Source organism: Ipomoea nil, unplaced genomic scaffold (assembly GCF_001879475.1).
Source record: "Ipomoea nil cultivar Tokyo-kokei standard unplaced genomic scaffold, Asagao_1.1 scaffold0302, whole genome shotgun sequence".
NCBI lineage: Eukaryota > Viridiplantae > Streptophyta > Magnoliopsida > Solanales > Convolvulaceae > Ipomoea > Ipomoea nil.
The window spans coordinates 3,739,386-3,760,167 of record NW_017616730.1 but is presented as its reverse complement, the minus strand read 5'-3'; the positions used below and the strand labels follow the sequence as shown (position 1 = coordinate 3,760,167).

The 20,782-nt window shown below is 33.6% G+C and overlaps 2 protein-coding genes across 4 annotated transcripts; both read left to right on the top strand.

Annotated features, from left to right (window-relative positions):
- Positions 1 to 5,225: 5,225 nt before the first annotated feature.
- Positions 5,226 to 12,457, top strand: LOC109163713 (neutral ceramidase-like). Of its 2 annotated transcripts, XM_019312448.1 has the most exons (11): positions 5,226 to 5,627; positions 5,840 to 5,894; positions 6,691 to 7,080; positions 7,243 to 7,451; positions 7,999 to 8,340; positions 9,021 to 9,285; positions 9,369 to 9,639; positions 9,734 to 9,859; positions 10,854 to 10,917; positions 11,204 to 11,370; positions 11,649 to 12,457. In XM_019312448.1, exons 3-11 carry the CDS (start codon positions 6,743 to 6,745, stop codon positions 12,195 to 12,197), a joined length of 2,331 nt encoding a protein of 776 aa, XP_019167993.1. In that variant the 5' UTR covers positions 5,226 to 5,627; positions 5,840 to 5,894; positions 6,691 to 6,742; the 3' UTR covers positions 12,198 to 12,457. The 2 variants fall into 2 exon arrangements, with proteins under 2 accessions (XP_019167993.1, XP_019167992.1); XM_019312447.1 differs by lacking the exon at positions 5,840 to 5,894 and having other exon boundaries at positions 5,227 to 5,627.
- A 1,741-nt stretch (positions 12,458 to 14,198) lies between these two features.
- On the top strand, positions 14,199 to 18,745 carry LOC109163671 (mitochondrial uncoupling protein 2-like). 2 transcript variants are annotated; one of them, XR_002051318.1, is made up of 10 exons: positions 14,199 to 14,657; positions 14,865 to 15,095; positions 15,168 to 15,246; positions 15,332 to 15,465; positions 15,533 to 15,631; positions 15,819 to 15,923; positions 16,456 to 16,530; positions 17,206 to 17,292; positions 18,279 to 18,454; positions 18,569 to 18,745. XR_002051318.1 is itself a non-coding variant. In XM_019312432.1 (9 exons), exons 1-9 carry the CDS (start codon positions 14,592 to 14,594, stop codon positions 18,300 to 18,302), a joined length of 900 nt encoding a protein of 299 aa, XP_019167977.1. In that variant the 5' UTR covers positions 14,199 to 14,591; the 3' UTR covers positions 18,303 to 18,745. The 2 variants fall into 2 exon arrangements, 1 of the variants encoding a protein (XP_019167977.1); XM_019312432.1 differs by having other exon boundaries at positions 18,279 to 18,745.
- The last annotated feature ends 2,037 nt before the right edge of the window (positions 18,746 to 20,782 follow it).

Genomic DNA, 20,782 nt, shown 5'->3' with positions numbered 1-20,782 from the left:
ATTGTATTATCTGATGATTGTCAATGTCATACATAAATAAGTTGAACAACCAAGTAATCTTCATAATAATTATTTGGAAGTGACAAAGCTATCTTCAAGGCCGGCATAGTTGTTACTTAGTAGTTGGTAATTAACAAATCATCAGGATAATGATTTCATTCTTCTTCCCAGCCAGGCCGACCCGACAGAACATTGAGAGGATGTAAATCATGATAACTCAACTGAACTAGAGAGGTTAGACCTTTGCTCCCGACCCAACAGAAATCATGATAACTCAACTGAACCAGAGAGGCTATACCTTGACTTAAAGGTTGCTCCCACACTGCTATTGCTGCTGGTGAAACTTGATCCTTGGTCATTTTTTTCTAAACTTCACCCCTATGACCAGGATAATGATTTTATATGTATATGTAAGGGTGATGGTAAAAGATGAAATTAATGTTCTTTTTTAATATCATAATTTATTTCCAATGAAAATAATAGGTAACTAAAATTTATATACATACGACTATATGAGTACTATACCCACATGATATAAATAATATTGAAAATTTTACTATATTTATACAAAATTATAATAATGATGCACATGCATATATAAGTAGAAAATGGGTACCTATGATGATTCACGTGATCCGACCAACCCCAACGATGGCGCTTAATTACGCCGAGACATCGGGACAGCTATGCCGATGCTGACAACAAAATAGAACGCATAGTAGTGATCGAAATTTCCTGTCATTATACCTTAGAAGCTAAGAGTTCCTTGGAAGCAAGTCAAACTAACTGAAATAATTGTTTTCTTCTTCTTCTTCTTTTTTAAAGCTATGACGTGGCGGCGGAGCCGTAATCTGCACTTTATGAGTTTATGTACCCACCATACATACATACATTCACCTTCAAGCTTCGTTCCCATTTCCCATTCACATTCCGATCGATCTTAGCTTGTTCTATAAGTATGGACACGATTCCACCTCTCTTAGACAGATCACTCAGATCTCTGCTCACTACTTGAAGTACTGCGACAGTAATGGCATTACAGAAAGAGATCCAGAGTTGAAAAATTAATAAATGAGATTTAATTTGGGCACGCAGATATCGTGGAATGTATATATATTATTCCATTTTTTAAAAACTACTTGTTTATCTATATTCGTAACCCATGAATTCATACCCAGATTTATAGGGAGATAAACTCATTCTATGTTTATAAAAAGGTAAATCAAGTCAATATAGTTTAATTTGGATATTCAACATGAACCTGTACATTATTTTTGCAGACAAAGAGTTCAACTCAAATTCAAACATCATTTCATGACAGGAATCAAGTCTCACCATGTCGCTAAAAACAAGTCTTAAGTGAAACTTCTCACCCACTGTGCCAATGATATGGGGGTGTAGACTATATTATTCATTGTCAGCACTTTTGATGCATTTTCACGTCCCAATATATAGCCAGACTTCGTTGATTTTTTTTTTTTTTTCTTTCTTACGATAAGGATGAAATGAGAAGAAAAAAATGTATTTATAGTGACAATTTTTATAATCCACATTGAGACGATATGTGTTGGAAGGTGCATATTGTCAGATGATATGCCAATACACATTTATTAAGGCGTAATACTAATAGTCAACATTTTAGGTATATTGAAATAATTTTTTTAAGAATTATATTATATTATATTATATATATATATATATATATATATATATATATATATATATAATTTAATGGTAATAATATATGTAGACATTATATATTGAAGTAATATAATAAATAAATTTGATTTCATTTAAATTTTAAGTAGTAATGGTTGGTTAGTTAGTTATTCCCTAGATATAAATTTTAAATTTATAAAAATGTTTTATATTATTATTATTATAATTATCCAAAATCTATATTAAAAAAAAAAACTTATAAAAGTGAATCAATGTTATTAGTTATTCCCTAACTAACTAACCAACCATTACTACTTAAAATTTAAATGAAATCAAATTTATTTATTTATTATATTACTTCAATATATAATGTCTACATATATTATTACTATTAATATATATATATATATATATATATATATATATATATATATATATATATATAATATATATAAAAGATATGATGGCAGTGAAAATAGAAAATAAAAATAACGAAAAAATTATAATGATATGGATATTTTTGTTCAAAAATATATATAGTACAACTTTTATAGCATAATGTATGAAAAGTAACAAAAAAATGAACATAAATAAATGGTACCAACATTCATTCTCTATTATTATTATTTTTATATTAAATTAAATCGTAGTACATAGCCAAACACTTTGTGCTCAAATGGCATGTAGTGACTCTCTTATATGGGAGGTCATGAGATCGAGCCTCGGTGGAGGCTGTGTTGACTCAGGTGATGAATAGATAACTGCAATGTAATAGAGTCACTAGCTTAAGAAAAAAAAAATCCTAGTACATACAATGAATAAGTGAGTATAATTTTATTAAGTTATAATTTCATATTTATTATTGATATAACCTTATTTGAGTATATCTGTATAGTGTTTCAATTATAATATGCATTATTATTAAACATTAATTGTTTATTTAAAAACAAAATTGCTAGTATACAAAAACATATAAATTGTATTTAAAATTATTTTTTTTAAAACTCTAATTTAGTACTACTCTGATAAAATAAAGAATGGCCGGATAAATGATTCAAATTTTAAATATACTAGTAAGTCTTCCGTGCGATGCACGGTAATTAAATATGGCCTGTTAATATTTCAAGATTTTACCATATAATATAATATAATTAAGATGTTCAATGTTGTTCTTGTACTTGTTTACCTGAAATGAATACTTCAATTTAACTGTACTCACAAATAATATAATACTCCCCATCTTGTTTGGTTTGAAGTACATAAAACAATCATAAACACCAATGAAATAAATGCCTTAGTAAGTTAGTAGCGTGAGCTGTGACATTTATAACCTATATTTACACGTCAAAACTTTTAGTGTTAAAAGACAATGAGTACAATCATACATTATATATATTTAATTATATCATAGTACTATTGATATAGATGTTAATAATATCACTAATGATATCAATTATATAATCAAACAATCTGGCCGGTGTAAGTTATTAACAGTTATTACTCCGTAATAAATTTATTGCATGTGTAAATTAATGGCGCGGGCGCGTAGAATGTAATTGTTGTTGAAAAAAAATTAAACATTTAAAATAATTATTTTTAGATATAATTTTGAATGGAGTTCACTATTCATTTGAGTCGGGTTAAGGTGAATTAAAGTTCACATATTGAAATATTTAATTTAATATAGTATATGCTCACAATTGATAATGAATGAATAAAATAAAAAATTGATTCTTATAATATATCAATTGAGTCTGGAAAACGGTATTCTAAAAAGACTTTTAGGTAGCTTTTGTCATACATTAAAAATAGATGTAAGTTTATACTTATATAAATATAATTCAACTTTTAAAATACTTTGAATCATACAACATAAAAACTTTATCTCAAAGTAAACATTCTTTCAAAGGCTGAACCCCAACCCTAAGGGCCTTCCATACTCTGGCCCGACAAAGCATTTGGGAGGATGTAAATCATGGTGACTCAACTGAACATGAACCATAGAGGCTAGACCAGTGCTCACTGCGCACTCAACTGAACATGAACCATAGAGGCTAGACCAGTGCTCACTGCGCACAAGGAGCCCCCTCACTTTGAGAGGTTGCTCACACACTGCCGCTGGTGAGACTCGATCCCTGATCATTCTTTCAAAATTTCACCTCTATGACCAGTTGAGCTACCCATGCGGACATCTCAAAGTAAACATGTTTGCCTTGCATGTTAATGCACTCGTTTTTTGTCACTTGTTTGAAATTTCTTAACGTGGATACTAGACTTTATATTACCTTCAAATTTCTTCTTTTACACGACTTCAATTAATAGAAGTTCATACATCCCTGTTTTAAGCATTATTTTCTTGCATGATCACACATCTTCCTAGCCTTTGTTGTTAAAACAAATACTGGGCGTTTGGTTGGAGAGAATTATAATTTCATTCCCACATAATTAAAAAAAAGTAAGCAAATTATTTCGTTTGGTTTGACGAAATTGCAATTACGTACGTAGAATTGAAATTTCTTCATTTTTATGGAATTAGGATCCCATGCCCCCTTGATATTTCAATTCTATGGATCTTAAGAATTTAAAAAAAAAAAAAATTTTGAGACAAAATTATCCCTCTCTCATTTTAACATAAAATTGATGTTTGACATCTCTTTTGATTATAGCGTGTCTTCTTTTTTATATTTTCAACACAGAACGTCAGTCAGTAGGCCAACCTCAATTAAATATATTTTAATTTCTCAAAACTCTCCTATCTATTTTATTACTTTTGTTATGCAATTATAGAGTTCATTTATACAACGTTTTACATACATTTTCAAAAGCAGAATTTGTATTTGGTCATTTAGTATTTATAATAATAACAACAATAACAACAACAACAACAACAACAATAATAATAATAATAATAATAACAATAATAATAATGGGCATGTTGAACTTTATACTACTCATTCCCTTATCATTCCCATATATACCAAACATTGAAATTATAATTTTTTTTTTTGAAAACCCAATTAGAATTTGTAGTAATTCTATTCATGCAAAGAATTTAAATTACCATTTTATCCACATTTTTTATCTCCTATGAAATTGCAATTTATTATCTACCTAATTTCTTTCTTCCAACCAAACAGCCCGTTAATATTATAATAAAATTTGAACTAACATTTTAAAAATTTTTGTTGACACCTCAAAATTTTAATTTCCATTCCTACAAAATTTGTCTCTGCCCTCAAAATTTAGCGAAACACTTCTATAAAAATAACAAAGTGTTTATTTATTCAAGTTTATTGAAATTGATATAGTTGAGTGGTCAAATATACTCATTAAAATTTATTATATCTTAAAAAAATGACACTTTAATACTTATAACATCCTAAAAACTTATCAATCTTTTAAAAATATAAATGTGTCACGCTTTTAACTGTGAATTACTCGAACTGAAAATGTAGAAATAATTTAGAATAAAAATTTGCTTCCATACCACAATTTTGTCCCAACAAAAGTGGCAGTGTGAATTCTATTACGGGACGCATCCGGCAAAACTGGCAACAAAAAGAAAAAGAAAAAAAAAAAAGAAACAGAAAGGGAAGAGGAAGAAGCTTCGTTTATCCTGATCGATAAACCGGGCAATGAAATTTCAACTACCACAATTGTCCATAAATAGTACAATTACCCACAGAGTGAGCACTAAGCAACAAGAAATTCCGCTGCTATTTTGACTCTTTCGCTAATGAGCAAACAACAGTCTATATTTATTCTCTCTAAGCTCAAGTAAACCGCAACTTAATCTCTCCCTCTCAGCCCGTGAACTCGATTCTTCGACGGAACTGAAATCGGAAGAGGCGGAAGCCAGGCTAAACACAAACGTGCAACTCTCGGATTCCTCTTCTGCGCTCAATCGCTTTGATCGGACGCGAGATCGTCATTCTTCTCCGGTTTGTTTGTCTTCTGCGGTGATATCTGTAAGTATCTGATTTTTTTTTTCTTCAGCATTGAAGTGGAAACCAGTATGTTTTACTTGGACTTTAAGATTTCTGACTGTCGAGCAGCTAAAATGTAAATATTCCAGCATTTACTCCGTTTATCTATGTATATACTGCGATAAAATATATTCTAAGTAATTTTATTGGGGAAAATGCGAGATCATGAGTCTTATCCGATTTGTCTTCTGCAGTGATGTACGTGAGTATCTGAAACCTTTATTTTCTTCAGCATTGAAGTAGAAACCAGTATGTTTTACCTCGAATTTCTGATTTCTGACTATCGAGCCGCTAACATTTGAATTGTTCCAGCATTTTCTCCGTTTATCTATGTATATATTGCAAAATAATATTTATTTTTTACTTAAGTAATTTATTGTGGAATATATATATATATATATATATATATATATATATATATATATATATATATATATATATATATAGATTTATATATAGTCGGGTTCCAATAATAACACTTGCTTAGGTGAGAACTTGAAAACAAATATCCTTCTAATATTTTTTAATTGTTTAGATTAGATTAAGTGTGTGCGAACACGAATTAAATGTGTGCAAACGCACTTAATTGCGGTTGCACACATTTTATTCGCGTTCGCACATACTTAATCTAATCTAGACCATTAAAAAATATTAGATGGATGCACACGATTTGTTCTCACCTAAGCAAGTGTTCTCATATGATCCTAAATCTATATCTATATATATATATGTGTGTATGTATTTATTTATTTATTTATTTATCGTTTTTCGCTAGTTCAGGCCTCAAATTTGTTCAGTGCTATGATATGGTCCATGGCTCTACTTTTGAAATTTGACGGATCATTTGTTGCAGTCGTTTAAAATTAGATTAAATACTATTTAGTTCAACTTGTCTTACTAGCGCTTGAAATAATTTTACATTTCTAGGCAGATAACAGGTTATCTGGTTACTTGGTTAGGATACTCCATTTGATATATGCTTTTAGTTTTAGAGGATGCGTAAGTGTTTAACATTATCTCATTTTCTGAGGTTGACTTGATGCAGAAAAATGTTTAAATAAGTTAAACTGTGATCCAGCTTTGTTGTGGGAAAAGTGATGGGGTTAGGTTCGCTTCTCAAGCTCAACATGCGGAGACTGAATGTTTGGTCGTACCTGCTACTGCTATTGTTGCACATAGATGGCAGAGAAGTGGATGCAGCTTCTAAGTACTTAATTGGGCTTGGGAGCTATGATATCACAGGGCCAGCAGCTGATGCTAACATGATGGGGTATGCTAACACAGAACAGATTGCATCTGGAGTTCACTTCAGGCTGAGAGCTCGTGCATTTATTATAGCAGAACCACAGGGAAACCGCATTCTATTTGTAAATCTTGATGCTTGCATGGCCTCACAGATTGTAACCATTAAAGTGCTTGAGAGGTTGAAAGAAAGGTAGTCAATTAAACCTTATTACTTATTTTTTGCCCCATTATTTAATTCTCTAAAGCTAATTGGTTTTGGACTTCTATATTCTGATGACTGATGATATGCTCTAAGTAACCAACTGTAACTTAACAAAAAAACTTATTACCATAAGTATCTTTTCTTCTTCAGGTATGGGGACCTCTACACAGAAAAGAATGTTGCCATTAGTGGCATTCACACTCATTCTGGCCCTGGGGGATATCTACAGTACGTAGTGTATATAGTAACGTCACTGGGATTTGTCCGGCAGTCATTTGATGCTCTTGTCGATGGAATTGAGCAATGCATCATTGAAGCTCATGAAAACCTGCGACCTGGATCAATATTTGTTAATAAAGGTAATGGTGTGGAGTTGCTCTCCTCTCCCATTCTAACCCTGTATGCGTTTATCATTTCACTGTGGCAGTATCCATACATTCTCTTGTAATCAGAATGTTTAACACTCCATAGTAATAACATGTGCTAGGGACGCACTGATTTTCAAGAAAGAACCTGTGCAAATGTTCCATCATAACTTTAAGGATGCATGCCATAGTTTTAGACAGGATATTTTCATCCATTTCTATCCTATTCTCCTTTATTCATGGTAATTTTTCTTTAGATTGACCAAATGCCTCTGTAAGGAATGTTCTGCCTGCCTTCTCCATGGGTACCCAGCATTGATCCCTATTTCTCACTACCTCATGTTTTTTAGGGGGATATGTTCTATTTGTTCAGCATTGACAAAAAGTAGCTAAAACAAATGTGGGGAGGCTATCTTTGCCTATCTATAGTAACATTTCATATAGCTTCCTTTTGCTACATTTTATATTGGAGTGTTTCGCTGTTTGCCTATTCTTTACCTGACCATATTATCCTTATTCGTTTTCGGCTTTTATTAAACAGGAGAGCTGTTGGATGCTGGTGTGAACCGCAGTCCTAGTGCATATCTGAATAATCCCTCTGCTGAACGTAATAAATACAAGTATGATGTCGATAAAGAAATGACCCTACTAAAGTTTGTAGATGATGACTGGGGTCCAGTTGGTAGCTTTAATTGGTTTGCTACCCATGGAACTTCAATGAGCCGTACAAACTCTCTAATAAGTGGAGACAACAAAGGCGCTGCTGCTCGATTTATGGAAGACTGGTTCAGCCAGAATAGTACTGAAACCGAGGTCTCTCATGTAACCAAAACTATTAAATTGCCAAGAAGGATCTCAAACATCATCCCTATTCATGAGAAGCGTAAGATCTTTATCTATTCTACTGCACATGACATAATTCTTGGAATCAAAATATGAAAGACTGCTTGAGACTGCTTCAATTTATGATTATGAAGTCTGTAGTCTGCAGAAGATTTTTCTAATTCAAGCTGTAGAGCTTCTTTGATTGCACTGTTTGACACTACTTGCATTCATAAACATGAATCCTGTAATCTACAGAAGACTTTTCTCATTCCTTAAGACTGGCTGCAGATGATTCTATGTTTGCTCGAACTTTGTTTACTTAAGTAGTTAAGTGAATTAAAGAATGTGCATACAAGATTTGTGCAATATGCTTTTGTGGACTTACATGATTTAATGTAACAACTATTAAGTTGGAACAAGGAATTTCTTTACTCTTGAAGGAAAGGTAATTGACCTGGACCTTAAACAGAGGAATATTCAGGAAGAAAAAGAAATAGAAGCATATTGAAAATTGGAAGGAAAAAGGTTAGGGCAGTATTTTTCTATTGTTTGGTTTTCATCCAAGACTACTTTGGAGTTTTCACCTGCACTATTTTCTTAAATTTGAGTTGCTTTTAAATAGAAAATGTATGTTGATGAATGCTTGATGGTAAAGTTATATCTTATGTTGATGAACATTTTGTAGAAAATGGAGCTAAGGGTTGAATTGCTAAACTATTGGGTGTTATTATAATGCAGATCATGAGTTACTGGAACTTGCTGCTTCCTTCCAGTCTTCTTCGGGTAAGCGAGCTACCAGGCTCACGAGTGTTGCTCGACGTGTAAGGTCTGCACTCAGGCTTGCTGACAAGCCTAGATTTGTCTCAGCATTTTGCCAAACGAACTGTGGTGACGTTAGTCCAAATGTACTTGGTGCTTTCTGTACTGATACAGGGTTACCTTGTGATTTCAATACCAGTACATGTAATGGGAAAAATGAGTTATGTTATGGACGAGGACCAGGGTATGCATTATGAATTTTACACTATTTAGGATTCCCATTTAGTTTTAAATGGATGATAACTTCTTCTCTTGCATGAGTGCCAGATACCCAGATGAGTTTGAGAGTACCCGTATCATTGGGGAGAGACAATTTAAAAAAGCAGTGGAACTTTTCAATTCTGCATCAGAGCAGCTGAAGGGGAAAATTGATTACCGCCACACCTATCTGAACTTCTCCAACCTTGAAGTGACCATTCCCAAAGAAGGTGGTGGTACTGAAGTTGTGAAAACCTGTCCTGCTGCCATGGGGTTTGCATTTGCTGCTGGTACAACTGATGGTCCTGGTGCTTTTGATTTTACACAGGGTGATGACCAGGTACTGAAGTTGGATAAACTATGTGCATTCTGTTCTATCAGAGTAGCAAATGGAGCTAAAATGTACTCATTTTCTCAAACTTGATATTACCTAGGGAAATGCATTTTGGAGAGTGGTACGCGACTTACTTAAAACTCCTGGTAAGGAACAAGAGGAGTGTCAGAAACCAAAACCTATTTTGCTCGATACTGGAGAAATGAAGTTGCCTTATGATTGGGCTGTGAGTTTCTTCCTTCCAATGCCACTTAGCTCTAATATATCATCAATAGAAACATCATCATGCATATTCCTGAGTTGCTTCCTAATAGCTTGGTGGGGATGGTATAGCTGTTTGACCCATGGGGTTGGAATGTGACCTTTGAGTCCTGCCCTTGCTGGCAACAGCTGCCCCCTCCCCCACCCACCCCTTTATATATATGTATGTATACATATACATATATATCATTAAATGTTATATTAAATCCATATTTATATTTAAATTACTAATAGTTTGAGTATATTAGTTGGTTTAACTCTAAATCTGATGTTAAAAAGCCTATGTCACAGGTTCAATGCAAATCTCATTAGTAACACTTTCTCTCATCTTCTCTCATTTATTATTTCTCTTTCATCCCTTCACAAGATAGATTAAATATTTTTTTAGTCTACTTTTTTATGAATCATTTAAATAACAAATCAAATGCTCTTTTAGTCTACTTTTTATGAATCATTTAATTAATGTGTATACAAGTTTATATTATACTTCATTGTATTCGAATTAATTTAGAAAAACTTAAAGTTGATCTAACTAAAAGAAATTAAAATTAAAAAGTATTTATGAATATAGTGTTATTCAAATTATTTTATCTAATTGATTATGTTTCATATTTTGTCATAAATACTTTCACATTTTCACCCCACTCAAGTATATTTTTGGCTCCGACCCTAACTATCATGTAATTTATCAAAAACATTCTATTGTAATTTATAATGTATTTTGTATTTTAACCTTATTATGGTTGTTTGATAGTTTGTCATTGACATTTCTATCGTCATTTAAACTTCGCCCCCACTCAATGATTTTCTGGATCCGTCACTGGTCCCAATAAGCCATTGCCACTGTTCAGTGGGTTTGCAGGAACCATCACTCCTTTCCATTTTATTTACCAAAAATAATGACAGGGAGTCAGGGAGTAACCTAAATAACTTACTTTTTTTTTTAATGATTCTTGCAGCCTTCAATACTTCCAATCCAGATCTTTAGAGTAGGGCAGCTTGTAATTCTCAGTGTACCTGGAGGTATTTTTCGGATTCAGTGTCTTGTTCATTGTCTTGTTCACTGTCATGGTTATGTTCTTCATAACTCAATCTTCATAGTATCAAAGGTCAAATTTTTGAGTAGAAATATTTGTGCTTCCAATTTTTATTTTATTAATGTCTAAAGATCCTGAAGTTTTGCAGTCACCTCCTCTAAAAACACCTTAAAACTAATTTTGATCGAAGTTTACCTTTAATCTGTATCACTGTATGTGTAAGTTTGCTACTTGGCAGTCATAGTATTTTCATCTGTTTGGTTTTCTATTAGAATTCACTACAATGGCTGGGAGGCGTCTACGAGATGCAATAAAAACAGTGCTCACAAGTGCCGCATCAGAATTCAACAGTAATGTTCATGTTGTGATAGCTGGGTTGACTAATACATATTCACAATATGTTACTACGTATGAGGAGTATGAGATACAAAGATATGAGGTTAGTTGACTGAGTTACAACATGATTTATGGAACACAATTGTGTTACATCATACATGCCACTCGCTTTTTACCTTCACATGGAACTAATTTCTTTATGTTACTCCAATCTGTTTAAAAAGTTAAAACTCAAAAATAAAAATCTGGTATATAGAATTATAGAAACAGAAATACTTAGGCTTGGGATATGGAGGGAGCTATTACTACCGCTTTCAGAATTTGTACATGGTTTAAAATCTATTTAAGTTATTAAGTATCCATATATTTGAACATTTTCAGGGTGCCTCGACATTGTATGGTCCACATACACTGAATGCCTACATTCAAGAGTTTAAGAAGCTTGCAAAGGCCATGGTAACTGGTCTGTCCGTGGAAGCAGGCCCCAATCCTCCAGATTTACTAGACAAGCAGCTGAGCTTCTTGACACCAGTTGTAATGGATACAACACCACTTGGCACTAGCTTTGGAGATGTCGTGACAGATGTTCCTAAAAACTCCACTGCGAAGAGGGGCGACCTGGTGACAGTTGTTTTCCAATCAGCATGCCCCCGAAATGACCTCATGACCGAGGGTACATTTGCCCTTGTGGAGATCCTCCAAGGAAAGGACACCTGGCTTCCTGCTTACGACGATGATGACTTCTGTCTTAGGTTTATTTGGTCAAGACCCGCTAAACTAAGTCCTAGAAGTGAAGCAACCATAGAATGGAGAATACCCTCCTCAGCCACTCCTGGTGTATACAGAATTAGGCATTTTGGTGCTGCAAAGTCTCTTCTAGGCTCCATTAAACACTTTACAGGTACATCAAGTGCCTTTGTGGTCGTTTAGTGAAGACTCTCTACTGTTTTCTCGCTTGTGTCCAATTACACCAGTATCATGCGAGTGTACTGAAGCAGTTAAAGCAATAGCGTCCACACAAATCGCAGTCTCTGTTTTATAGATATAATTAACAGTTCTGCTATTGCAAAATATATTTATCAGAACAGTTTATTAAACCCATTTGTTCTACACTTTGTACTAGACTATATCTACATTCTTGTGTTAAGGATATGAATGAGGGAGAATGGCAAGAGAGTTCTTATTAAAAAGAGGAGAGAGATAACCTACAACAATATAATCTTGCATGTTGCATCGAAAGAGGATGAATGCCTTTTGGTGGAGAGTCAGAGCAAACATTGTACCATAGTTTGTAAGGTGAACCACGGCTCATTTTTAATATATTAAATTGTTATTTTTTGTATACTAAAATTCATAATTTGATATATTATTATTTAAAAATGAGCTTTTAGTACATTAAAATGAATATTCAGTATACAAAAAGTAAATATTTATTTGTGATCCACAGTATAATTTGTTGAGTCAGATCCTAATGTGCAAATGATTTTTTCTATTGACTCTATTACATGCACAACAAAGAGTCAACATCGCCTCTATTAAAACTCAATTTCATGATGGGAAGTCACTACATGCCAACTGAGCACAATGTGCAAATCTATGCTTTGTAAAATGGGCCGTAGTTAATACAGGCTGGAAGCCCAATGCGATAGCAGCCCAATTACTTCGTTTTGGGTAAATTATTGTGTGGATCATGGTCCACACAGTGCTGTGTGAACCATAGCAAAAAGTATATTTTAATATACTAAAAATACATTATTTGTGTACTAAACATTATACAAAATAATGTACTTTCAGTACTCAAATAATATACTTTTATTTGAATACAATATACATTTTTAATATATTAAAAGTACATTATTTGTGTACTAAATGTACATTATTTGATAGTATGGTCCATATAATAATGATTGCTTCACTTTGACATGTGCTCGCCAATTGATATTTTTATCTGGCCGACTATAAAAATAACTAGTTATTTTTTAATATTACTGATTCTATTAAAATTAAAATATAATATAAAAGTGACTAGTTATTATCTATAATAAATTAATAACCTCTTTTCTCAATAATGTCTATGGTGAAATGAATTTATGGCAACCACTGTCCTTAGATTCAAAGCAACCAATCAGGCAATCAAATTTTTTGGACACGGGAAACTGTAACTTGTGAGGAGAAAAATAAAATTTTCGAACAACACAATATATTGTGTCGAACTATTATGACTTGTCCCACCTTTTTGTAGACAAGTTGCATCAACTCAAATCTCAATTCAACAACCAAACAACCTGGATATTTTAAGAGAAAAAAATGGTTACTTTTAATAACTAAGAAATTAAATATAGATACATGAATAATTAGGGAAAAAAAAGTGTTATAAACATAAAAAGTGTCATTTTTCTTGATATTTTTTTGAGAAAAGTGTCAAATATGCCCATAAACATTTCGCTAAAAGTCAATTAGCCCCACAAACTTTTAAAAAGTTCAATTGAACACATGAACATATGATTTCTGGTCAGTTAACCCCATTAGCCGGTAACTTCTCCGGTAAAAACCGATAATTGCCCCCGTGTCACGCCACATAAGCGTTGGAGTGGGTACTTGGTTGCCACATAAGCATAAATACAAAAAATTAAATTAAAGAATTAGAATTTAGAGTTGAATCGTGATTTTAAAACTTTTTTTTTTTATTTCTTTAATTTAATTTTTCTTTAGTTTTATGCTCATGTGGTAGCCAAGTATGCAATCCAACGCTGATGTGATGCGCCACATGGGCAATTACCGACTTTTATCCGAGAAGTTACTGGCTAATGGGGTCAATTGACCAAAAATCGTGTGTTCATGTGTTTAATTGAACTTTTTAAAAGTTCATGGGGCTAATTGACTTTTAGCAAAATGTTTAGGGGCCTATTTGACCCTTCTCTCTATTTTTTTTGGTTTAAAAGGGTGTGGTGCAGTGTGTACTGTGTACGAGGAAGCCAAAAAAATGGTTGTTTAATTCCACTGCAAATCTGGAATATACAAGGGACAGTCATTTATTCAGACTCATTTGACTTTGATACCTTTAACCAAAGCTGCACATGCATTTTAGTTGGAGCGGAGCAGCAGACGCCATCTGAAACTACCACACCGGCGATTGGCGAAGGCAGATCCAATAGGGGAGAATCTTTCAACCGATCACAGTGGAGAGGGATCAAACGAAGCCTATCGTCTACGCCTTTACTTGTTAATTACTCATCATAACATAATTACACTCTTAATCGCTCTTCATGCACATCTAAACACTCTCCGCGCAAGCCGACCGCCGCTGGATTTTGCTTTCCAATAATGGCGTACGAGATCTCTTTCGCCGGAATATTCGCTTGCAGCGCCTTCGCTGCCTGCTTCGCCGAGGTAATTTCCCGATTTAATTTCACCTCATTTTCGTGTTTTCACTGTTTCTGTCCACAATGTCAGTGTTACGCTTCGCTATTTAGTGATCCGTGTTGACTGTTGAGTAGTTAGTGCTGTCGGCGAGACGGTGGCGTTAGATTTGTAGAATGGCTGTGGTTTGGTGATGCTAAAATTTGAAGTGTTTGTATTGATTTTGATATGTGGCAGTTCTGTACTCTACCTTTTGACACAGCAAAAGTTAGGTTACAGCTGCAAAAGGGGGCGGCGTCAGGCCATTCAGGGGACGGAGGAGGCGGTGGAGCTAAGTATAAGGGCTTGTTGGGTACTATGGTGACGATTGCTAAGGAGGAAGGAATTCTTGCCCTTTGGAAGGGCGTTATACCTGGCTTACATCGACAGTTTCTCTACGGGGGCCTAAGAATCGGGTTATATGAGCCTGTGAGTGTTCAACTTCTTGTTGTTGAGCTATTTTTCTTCATTGCTATTTGTATTTACATGTGTGTTTGGCAGGTTAAGGCCTTCATCATAGGCAGTGATCATGTTGGAGAAGTTTCTTTGTTCAGTAAAATACTAGCTGCTCTATTAACTGGTAAGTTATTAAAATTTTAGGGCTAAACTTCATCTCTAGCTGTAATTTCACTTTATAACTAAAGTTGATTTTTATTGCATGAAAGGTGCTATTGCAATCGCTGTGGCTAATCCCACTGATCTTGTGAAAGTTCGACTTCAGGCTGAGAGTAAAGCACCTGTTGGTGCACCTAGGCGTTATATTGGAGCTATGGATGCATATTATACAATAGTGAAACAGGTATCGAAGGACAATTATATAACCAGGTTGACCTTATAAGTTTGAGCTTAACTGTTTAAAATTATAGGAAGGATTGACAGCTCTATGGACAGGGCTTGGGCCAAATATTGCACGAAATGCTATTATAAATGCTGCTGAGCTAGCTAGCTATGATCATGTTAAAGAGGTAATAATATTTTTTTTTCTTCTATGGATAAGCTTATTATTTACTAATTCGTATTAAGCATTAGCAGTTACTGAATGTAGTTTATCATATCAGTAACTCTATTCAATAACTATTAAGCATTATCATATTGTCGTATTTCACAAGCTTGACCAGTGCAATAACTATATTTTACCATTTCTTTTTGCAGACAATCTTAAAAATTCCAGGGTTCACTGATAGTGCTTTAACCCATCTTCTAGCTGGTGTAGGTGCGGGATTTTTTGCAGTTTGCATTGGCTCTCCTGTTGATGTGGTAAAATTCCTAAGAAAAATAGAATCATATATTTATCGTGCTCTGATGTACTATTTTGTTGCTTATTACAGTAATATGTTGCTGCGAAATATTCCCAGGATGTGGCCAAACTAATATCTTAAGCAGTAATGCTTTTGAAGCGGATAACAAAATACTTGACTGAAGTAGACTGTTAACACTTGACATCCTCACTAAGGCACTAAAAGAGCTTGCATATCCCCCAGGATGAAAAACATAATTAGCATATGGTTTATCATTAACTTTCTTCCAATTTATCCTCTGAATCTCTAGTTTTCTATTGTGTCAAGTTCTTCAAATTCTTAATCAAGTACATTCTGAAAGTTCAGTGAAATCTATAGTATATACCAGCAAAGTCACATGTATAATAATATTACAGATAACCAAACAACACAAAGTGGGTAGTTCTGTTTGAAGTTTACTGAGGATGGAGATGGGGAAAACAATTGGACTATATGTACCTGTTCATTCCATGCTGATAATCTGATGCGTATAATTATTTTCTCTTTTCTAGGTGAAATCTAGAATGATGGGAGATTCATTTTACAAAAGCACTTTGGATTGCTTTTTCAAAACTTTAAAGAATGAGGTATACTTCTTTCCCTTTTAGCACTTTAATGACATCCACAATGTGCACAAAGACTGCTTTTTTCTTTTTGCATCTGCCATCTCTTCTCAACAAACAATGGGCAAAATCATGAAAAATATCATCAATTGCATATATTGTAATTTACTTGTTTTTACAACAAAAAATTTAGAGGAAAAGTCATCCTTTTTGACAATAAAAAGAAGTTAACCTCTCTTGATTTATTGTTAGATGCTCTTTTGAAATTCATCCTGGTTCTGGAACTTATCATGTCTCTGAGTTTGCCTGGTCTTTCTTCTCTCCTTAGGGCCTTGTAACTGTAATTATAAGATAGATATGTATAAGTTGCCAGTTAGACATTGAAGAATCAAGTAATGATAATTAGTACAATACAACACTTGAATATTACTCCGTCAATTTTGTGTCATTTCCTGTCTCTATAGAATTTCTACATACAATCATCTTTGGTCCAAATTTCAAAGTTATGGTGGGCTGTGTGCATTAGCTCATAGATGTGAAATTACTTTCTGTCTGGTTTAAAATATTTATTTTTTGATGCATTGGTTAGTGAAGACGACTAGATCTTGACTGATATGTGAACATCATATGAATAGTTAGAGGTTTGAGAATTTCAAATGATGTTACTCGTTAATTTATTGTGAGTAATGCATTTTGCAGGGTCCTTTTGCCTTCTATAAGGGCTTCCTTCCCAATTTCACTCGACTAGGATTATGGAATGTTATCATGTTTTTGACTTTTGAGCGTGTAAGTACATATTCCATCACGACAAAGGGTTAATGTTTTAAACATATATATCTTTGTATAGATTTTGAATCACTAGAACTCTTAAATAGGATATTACTGTTGCTGGTTTTGTATTTCTTTCATGCCAACGTCACTGACAATTGGTAGTATAATGTCTCGGACTCATTCTCGATAACGACATCCAATAGCTAAGTTAGCCTTGCTCGACCTTCGGAAGTGATGCTAAGTAAACGAGCTTAAGAAAGAACTCGTAAGCCTTGTATGGAACTTGGATTGCTTGAACTCTCGAATTGTTGGGGTTAATTGCAAATGATCCCCGTATTTATAGTCATTCCACTTCCTCAATGGATGGTGGAGATTTACTTGACCCTATGGCTATTAATCTAGTTCTAGAACCCTCCCTAATTTTCTATAAGCATGTTAATATCTAGTCTAGATTTTATACAGCCAGTAGTGCTATTTGTCTGCCAATTTGTTTAGTCGGCTGAGTTACTCAAAACATGTTTGTGGCAATATGCTGATTTCAGTTTGCTAGTTGAGTTTAGCCTAGCCGCATAGTAGCCACGTGCGCACCATTGATCATTAGGAAATGTCATAGCTAAGCTTTGGAAACAAACCCTGAAAACAAATGTAATTTGGTCCACGCACATCTTCCTTCCCAGACCTGCAGTCCAACTATTAGTTTGATTTGCTTCTTTTTCTAGGAGTCTGACTACACTAATCTTTTTGTGAGAGAAACAGTCTTCTACAAGCTATAGTCATCTTTCAATTTAATCCTCTGCTTATGATTGTGAACCTGTGTATTTGACATGAGGTCATCAACTTGCTGAAGGATTTGGTGCTTTTATTTTTCCTTTCTTCTCTAACTGATTGTAAGAAAAGTTTACAACATCATGGTTACTGATTTTGTTGTTTTGAACTATGCTATATAATTTATAATAACTGTTCTTTTATTTTTTATTTTTTTTTTAAAATTTTAATGGCAGGTCAAGAGATTCTTCTTCATATGAGAAATTAAACGAAGCTAAGGATTTTTTTGAATAGCCTCAATCTGGAAATTCTTTTTGTGAAATATTCGGTTGCTCTCCTTGCAAATAGTCATTCCACTTGGGTATGCTGAGGGGATTTATTTATTGAAGGAGCATCCTGGAATGCCTTTTTGGTAATATAGGCCTGATGCTTTTTCTCTTCCAGTTCATTAGTTGATGAATCTTGAATAAACAGTAAAGATGAACAATTACTGTAATATACGTATGACAGAAATTTATGATTCTAGTACTCAGGAAGAGAATTACCACTCCAAGAGGCCATATGAAGACACATTGAGTGAGATTTTACAATTGCATAGGTAGAACCGTAGAAATATTCAACATGGTACACCTATTCAGTGTAAATCAAAATTACCAGATTGTTTCATCATTTGGAAACTAATGTATTCACATTGCGTTCCTCATCACTGTGCGCTCATCTCATATTCCGAGATTTGAAAGTATACTGTCTAGAGCAATCCGATGTAGGGATATGACCACGAACAGGGTAGTGTAGAAACTGAACTGGAATTCAAAAGGTTTCAGTTTCGATTTGATGATATCAAGAACTGAAACGGCTAGTTCTGGTTCCAAACTAAAAAAAGCCAGCAGCCACTATCTGCGTTATCATTTCAGTGATACATTTGGTACATCTTGTTTCTGCAAATTTTTTTTTGAAGGGTTGATTGACACACACTTGCACAAATAGAAACCACTTTAGAAAATAAAAGGTTAAACAGAACTCTCCAAAATTAGAGAACTTTTTAATAAGTAAACATATATGAGTTCATAGGTAGGGATGTCCAACGAAAAAAAAATGTTAAATTTGAATTGTTTTAAAAATAGAAAATATAATTTTAAAAAAAAAATCAGTTCGAATTAGCGCTTCTGATTTGTCATTTTCAAGAACCGTGAACTTTCGGTTTAGAACCATAATCGAAATGTGGTCTTGTGATCCGATAATCTTATTAATGCCAATTTGAAATTTCTACAATGTGTTTATCTATAGTATTCCACATGATGATTGCTATTTGCTAAAGCCGAGGCTGTATATAATTTGGACCACCATCTATGATCTACCATGACAAAGTTAGGGTAGTGGGTTATTACACATGAGTATATTTTACTAATGTATATTTTCAGATATTGTTTGTCTTTTTTCTTCATCACACCCAACAAAAAAATATTAGATTTCAGTCTCAAGTTGAGTAAAAAATTTTATAGGGTTGGAATGTACCTAGGTATAATTTTGATTGCCCTTGACTGCCCTTTGTAAGGACAAGGGCAAGGTCGAATTTGAGTTTAAGTTTTACTACATGAACTCTCAATTTCTACTTTTACTTTTACTCCATAATGTGATAAGAGATGATAAGTTATCTTCATTTTGTGAGTTTCAAAAAAAAATGTCAATATCAAAATTTTGAATGAAGAAATAAGACTTGGAATCAAAGTAGTATTTTCCTTTGAGTTAAATAAGGATTTGCACAGGGTTGCAATCGTATTTAATTATTTATAGTGACATTTGGGCTTGTGTGAGTTGTGTCTACCAGAACAAGGACAAGGCCAATCTCAAGTTGAGTAAGGATTTACACAAGATTGCTATTGGACTATTGATTTGATACGGCAAATTATACAATGGACTATGATCAGTTTATTTTTAAGTTACTGAAGATTCATTTTAGGTAATATAAGTACTGTTACCAAGACTATGTGGTCTAATGGTATCCGGGTTGGACTTCTATTTGGAAGGTTACGAGTTCGAGCCTCAGTGGAGGCGTGTTATTGGTTCTTTGTGTTTCAGTAGATTGAGAAAGTATATGAACAGATACTACAATGTAATAGTGTCAGTAACATTCAAAAAAAAAAAAACACTTGTAAAGATTAGGTGCTAGGCCCTCCTAGGGCATGTTTTCCTTGAATTTGAGGAAAACTATTTCAAAAAAAAAAACGGCCCATAGATTTTTTTTTTTGTTTGGTTCATGGAAAACATTTTCCTAAAAAATGAGGAAAACATTTTCCATGGTCTCCCTTGGTATTTTGTTTTCCATGGAAAACAAGTAGGACAATTATACCCTCATCAATTTTTCTTAATTACAATTATTATTATTGTTGTTATTATTATGTAGGGGTATAATTGTCTTTATACTCATTATTCCTTACAATTTCAAACTCAACCAAACAATGGAATCGATGTTCACAGTAATTTATTTTTCACCAACCAAACAATGTAATTAATCTTCCCGGTAATTTCTTTTCCATGGAATTTCAATTTCATTTCCCCTTAAATATTTTCTGCGAACCAAACGGGGCCCTAGGTTGAGGTGATTTAAGTCCTATGCGATTTTTAATCGGCTGACTAGACACCTTAGGCGCCGAGTTGTGCATCTAATTCAATTGAGTTGAGCACTCAACTCAGCGAAGTTTTTTTTTTTACATGCTCAACTACATCGTTTTGGACAGGA

What these genes read in the sequence shown, in the direction of transcription:
- LOC109163713 (XM_019312448.1), top strand. Translation starts at nt 6,743, where the DNA reads ATGGGGTTAGGTTCGCTTCTCAAGCTCAACATGCGGAGACTGAATGTT. An exon ending in CATCCCTATTCATGAGAAGC is followed by an intron (nt 8,341 to 9,020) that starts GTAAGATCTTTA and finishes ATTATAATGCAG; the next exon opens with ATCATGAGTTACTGGAACTT. An exon ending in TGTTATGGACGAGGACCAGG is followed by an intron (nt 9,286 to 9,368) that starts GTATGCATTATG and finishes CATGAGTGCCAG; the next exon opens with ATACCCAGATGAGTTTGAGA.
- LOC109163671 (XM_019312432.1), top strand. Translation starts at nt 14,592, where the DNA reads ATGGCGTACGAGATCTCTTTCGCCGGAATATTCGCTTGCAGCGCCTTC. An exon ending in ATTATACAATAGTGAAACAG is followed by an intron (nt 15,466 to 15,532) that starts GTATCGAAGGAC and finishes TTAAAATTATAG; the next exon opens with GAAGGATTGACAGCTCTATG. An exon ending in TTGGCTCTCCTGTTGATGTG is followed by an intron (nt 15,924 to 16,455) that starts GTAAAATTCCTA and finishes TCTCTTTTCTAG; the next exon opens with GTGAAATCTAGAATGATGGG.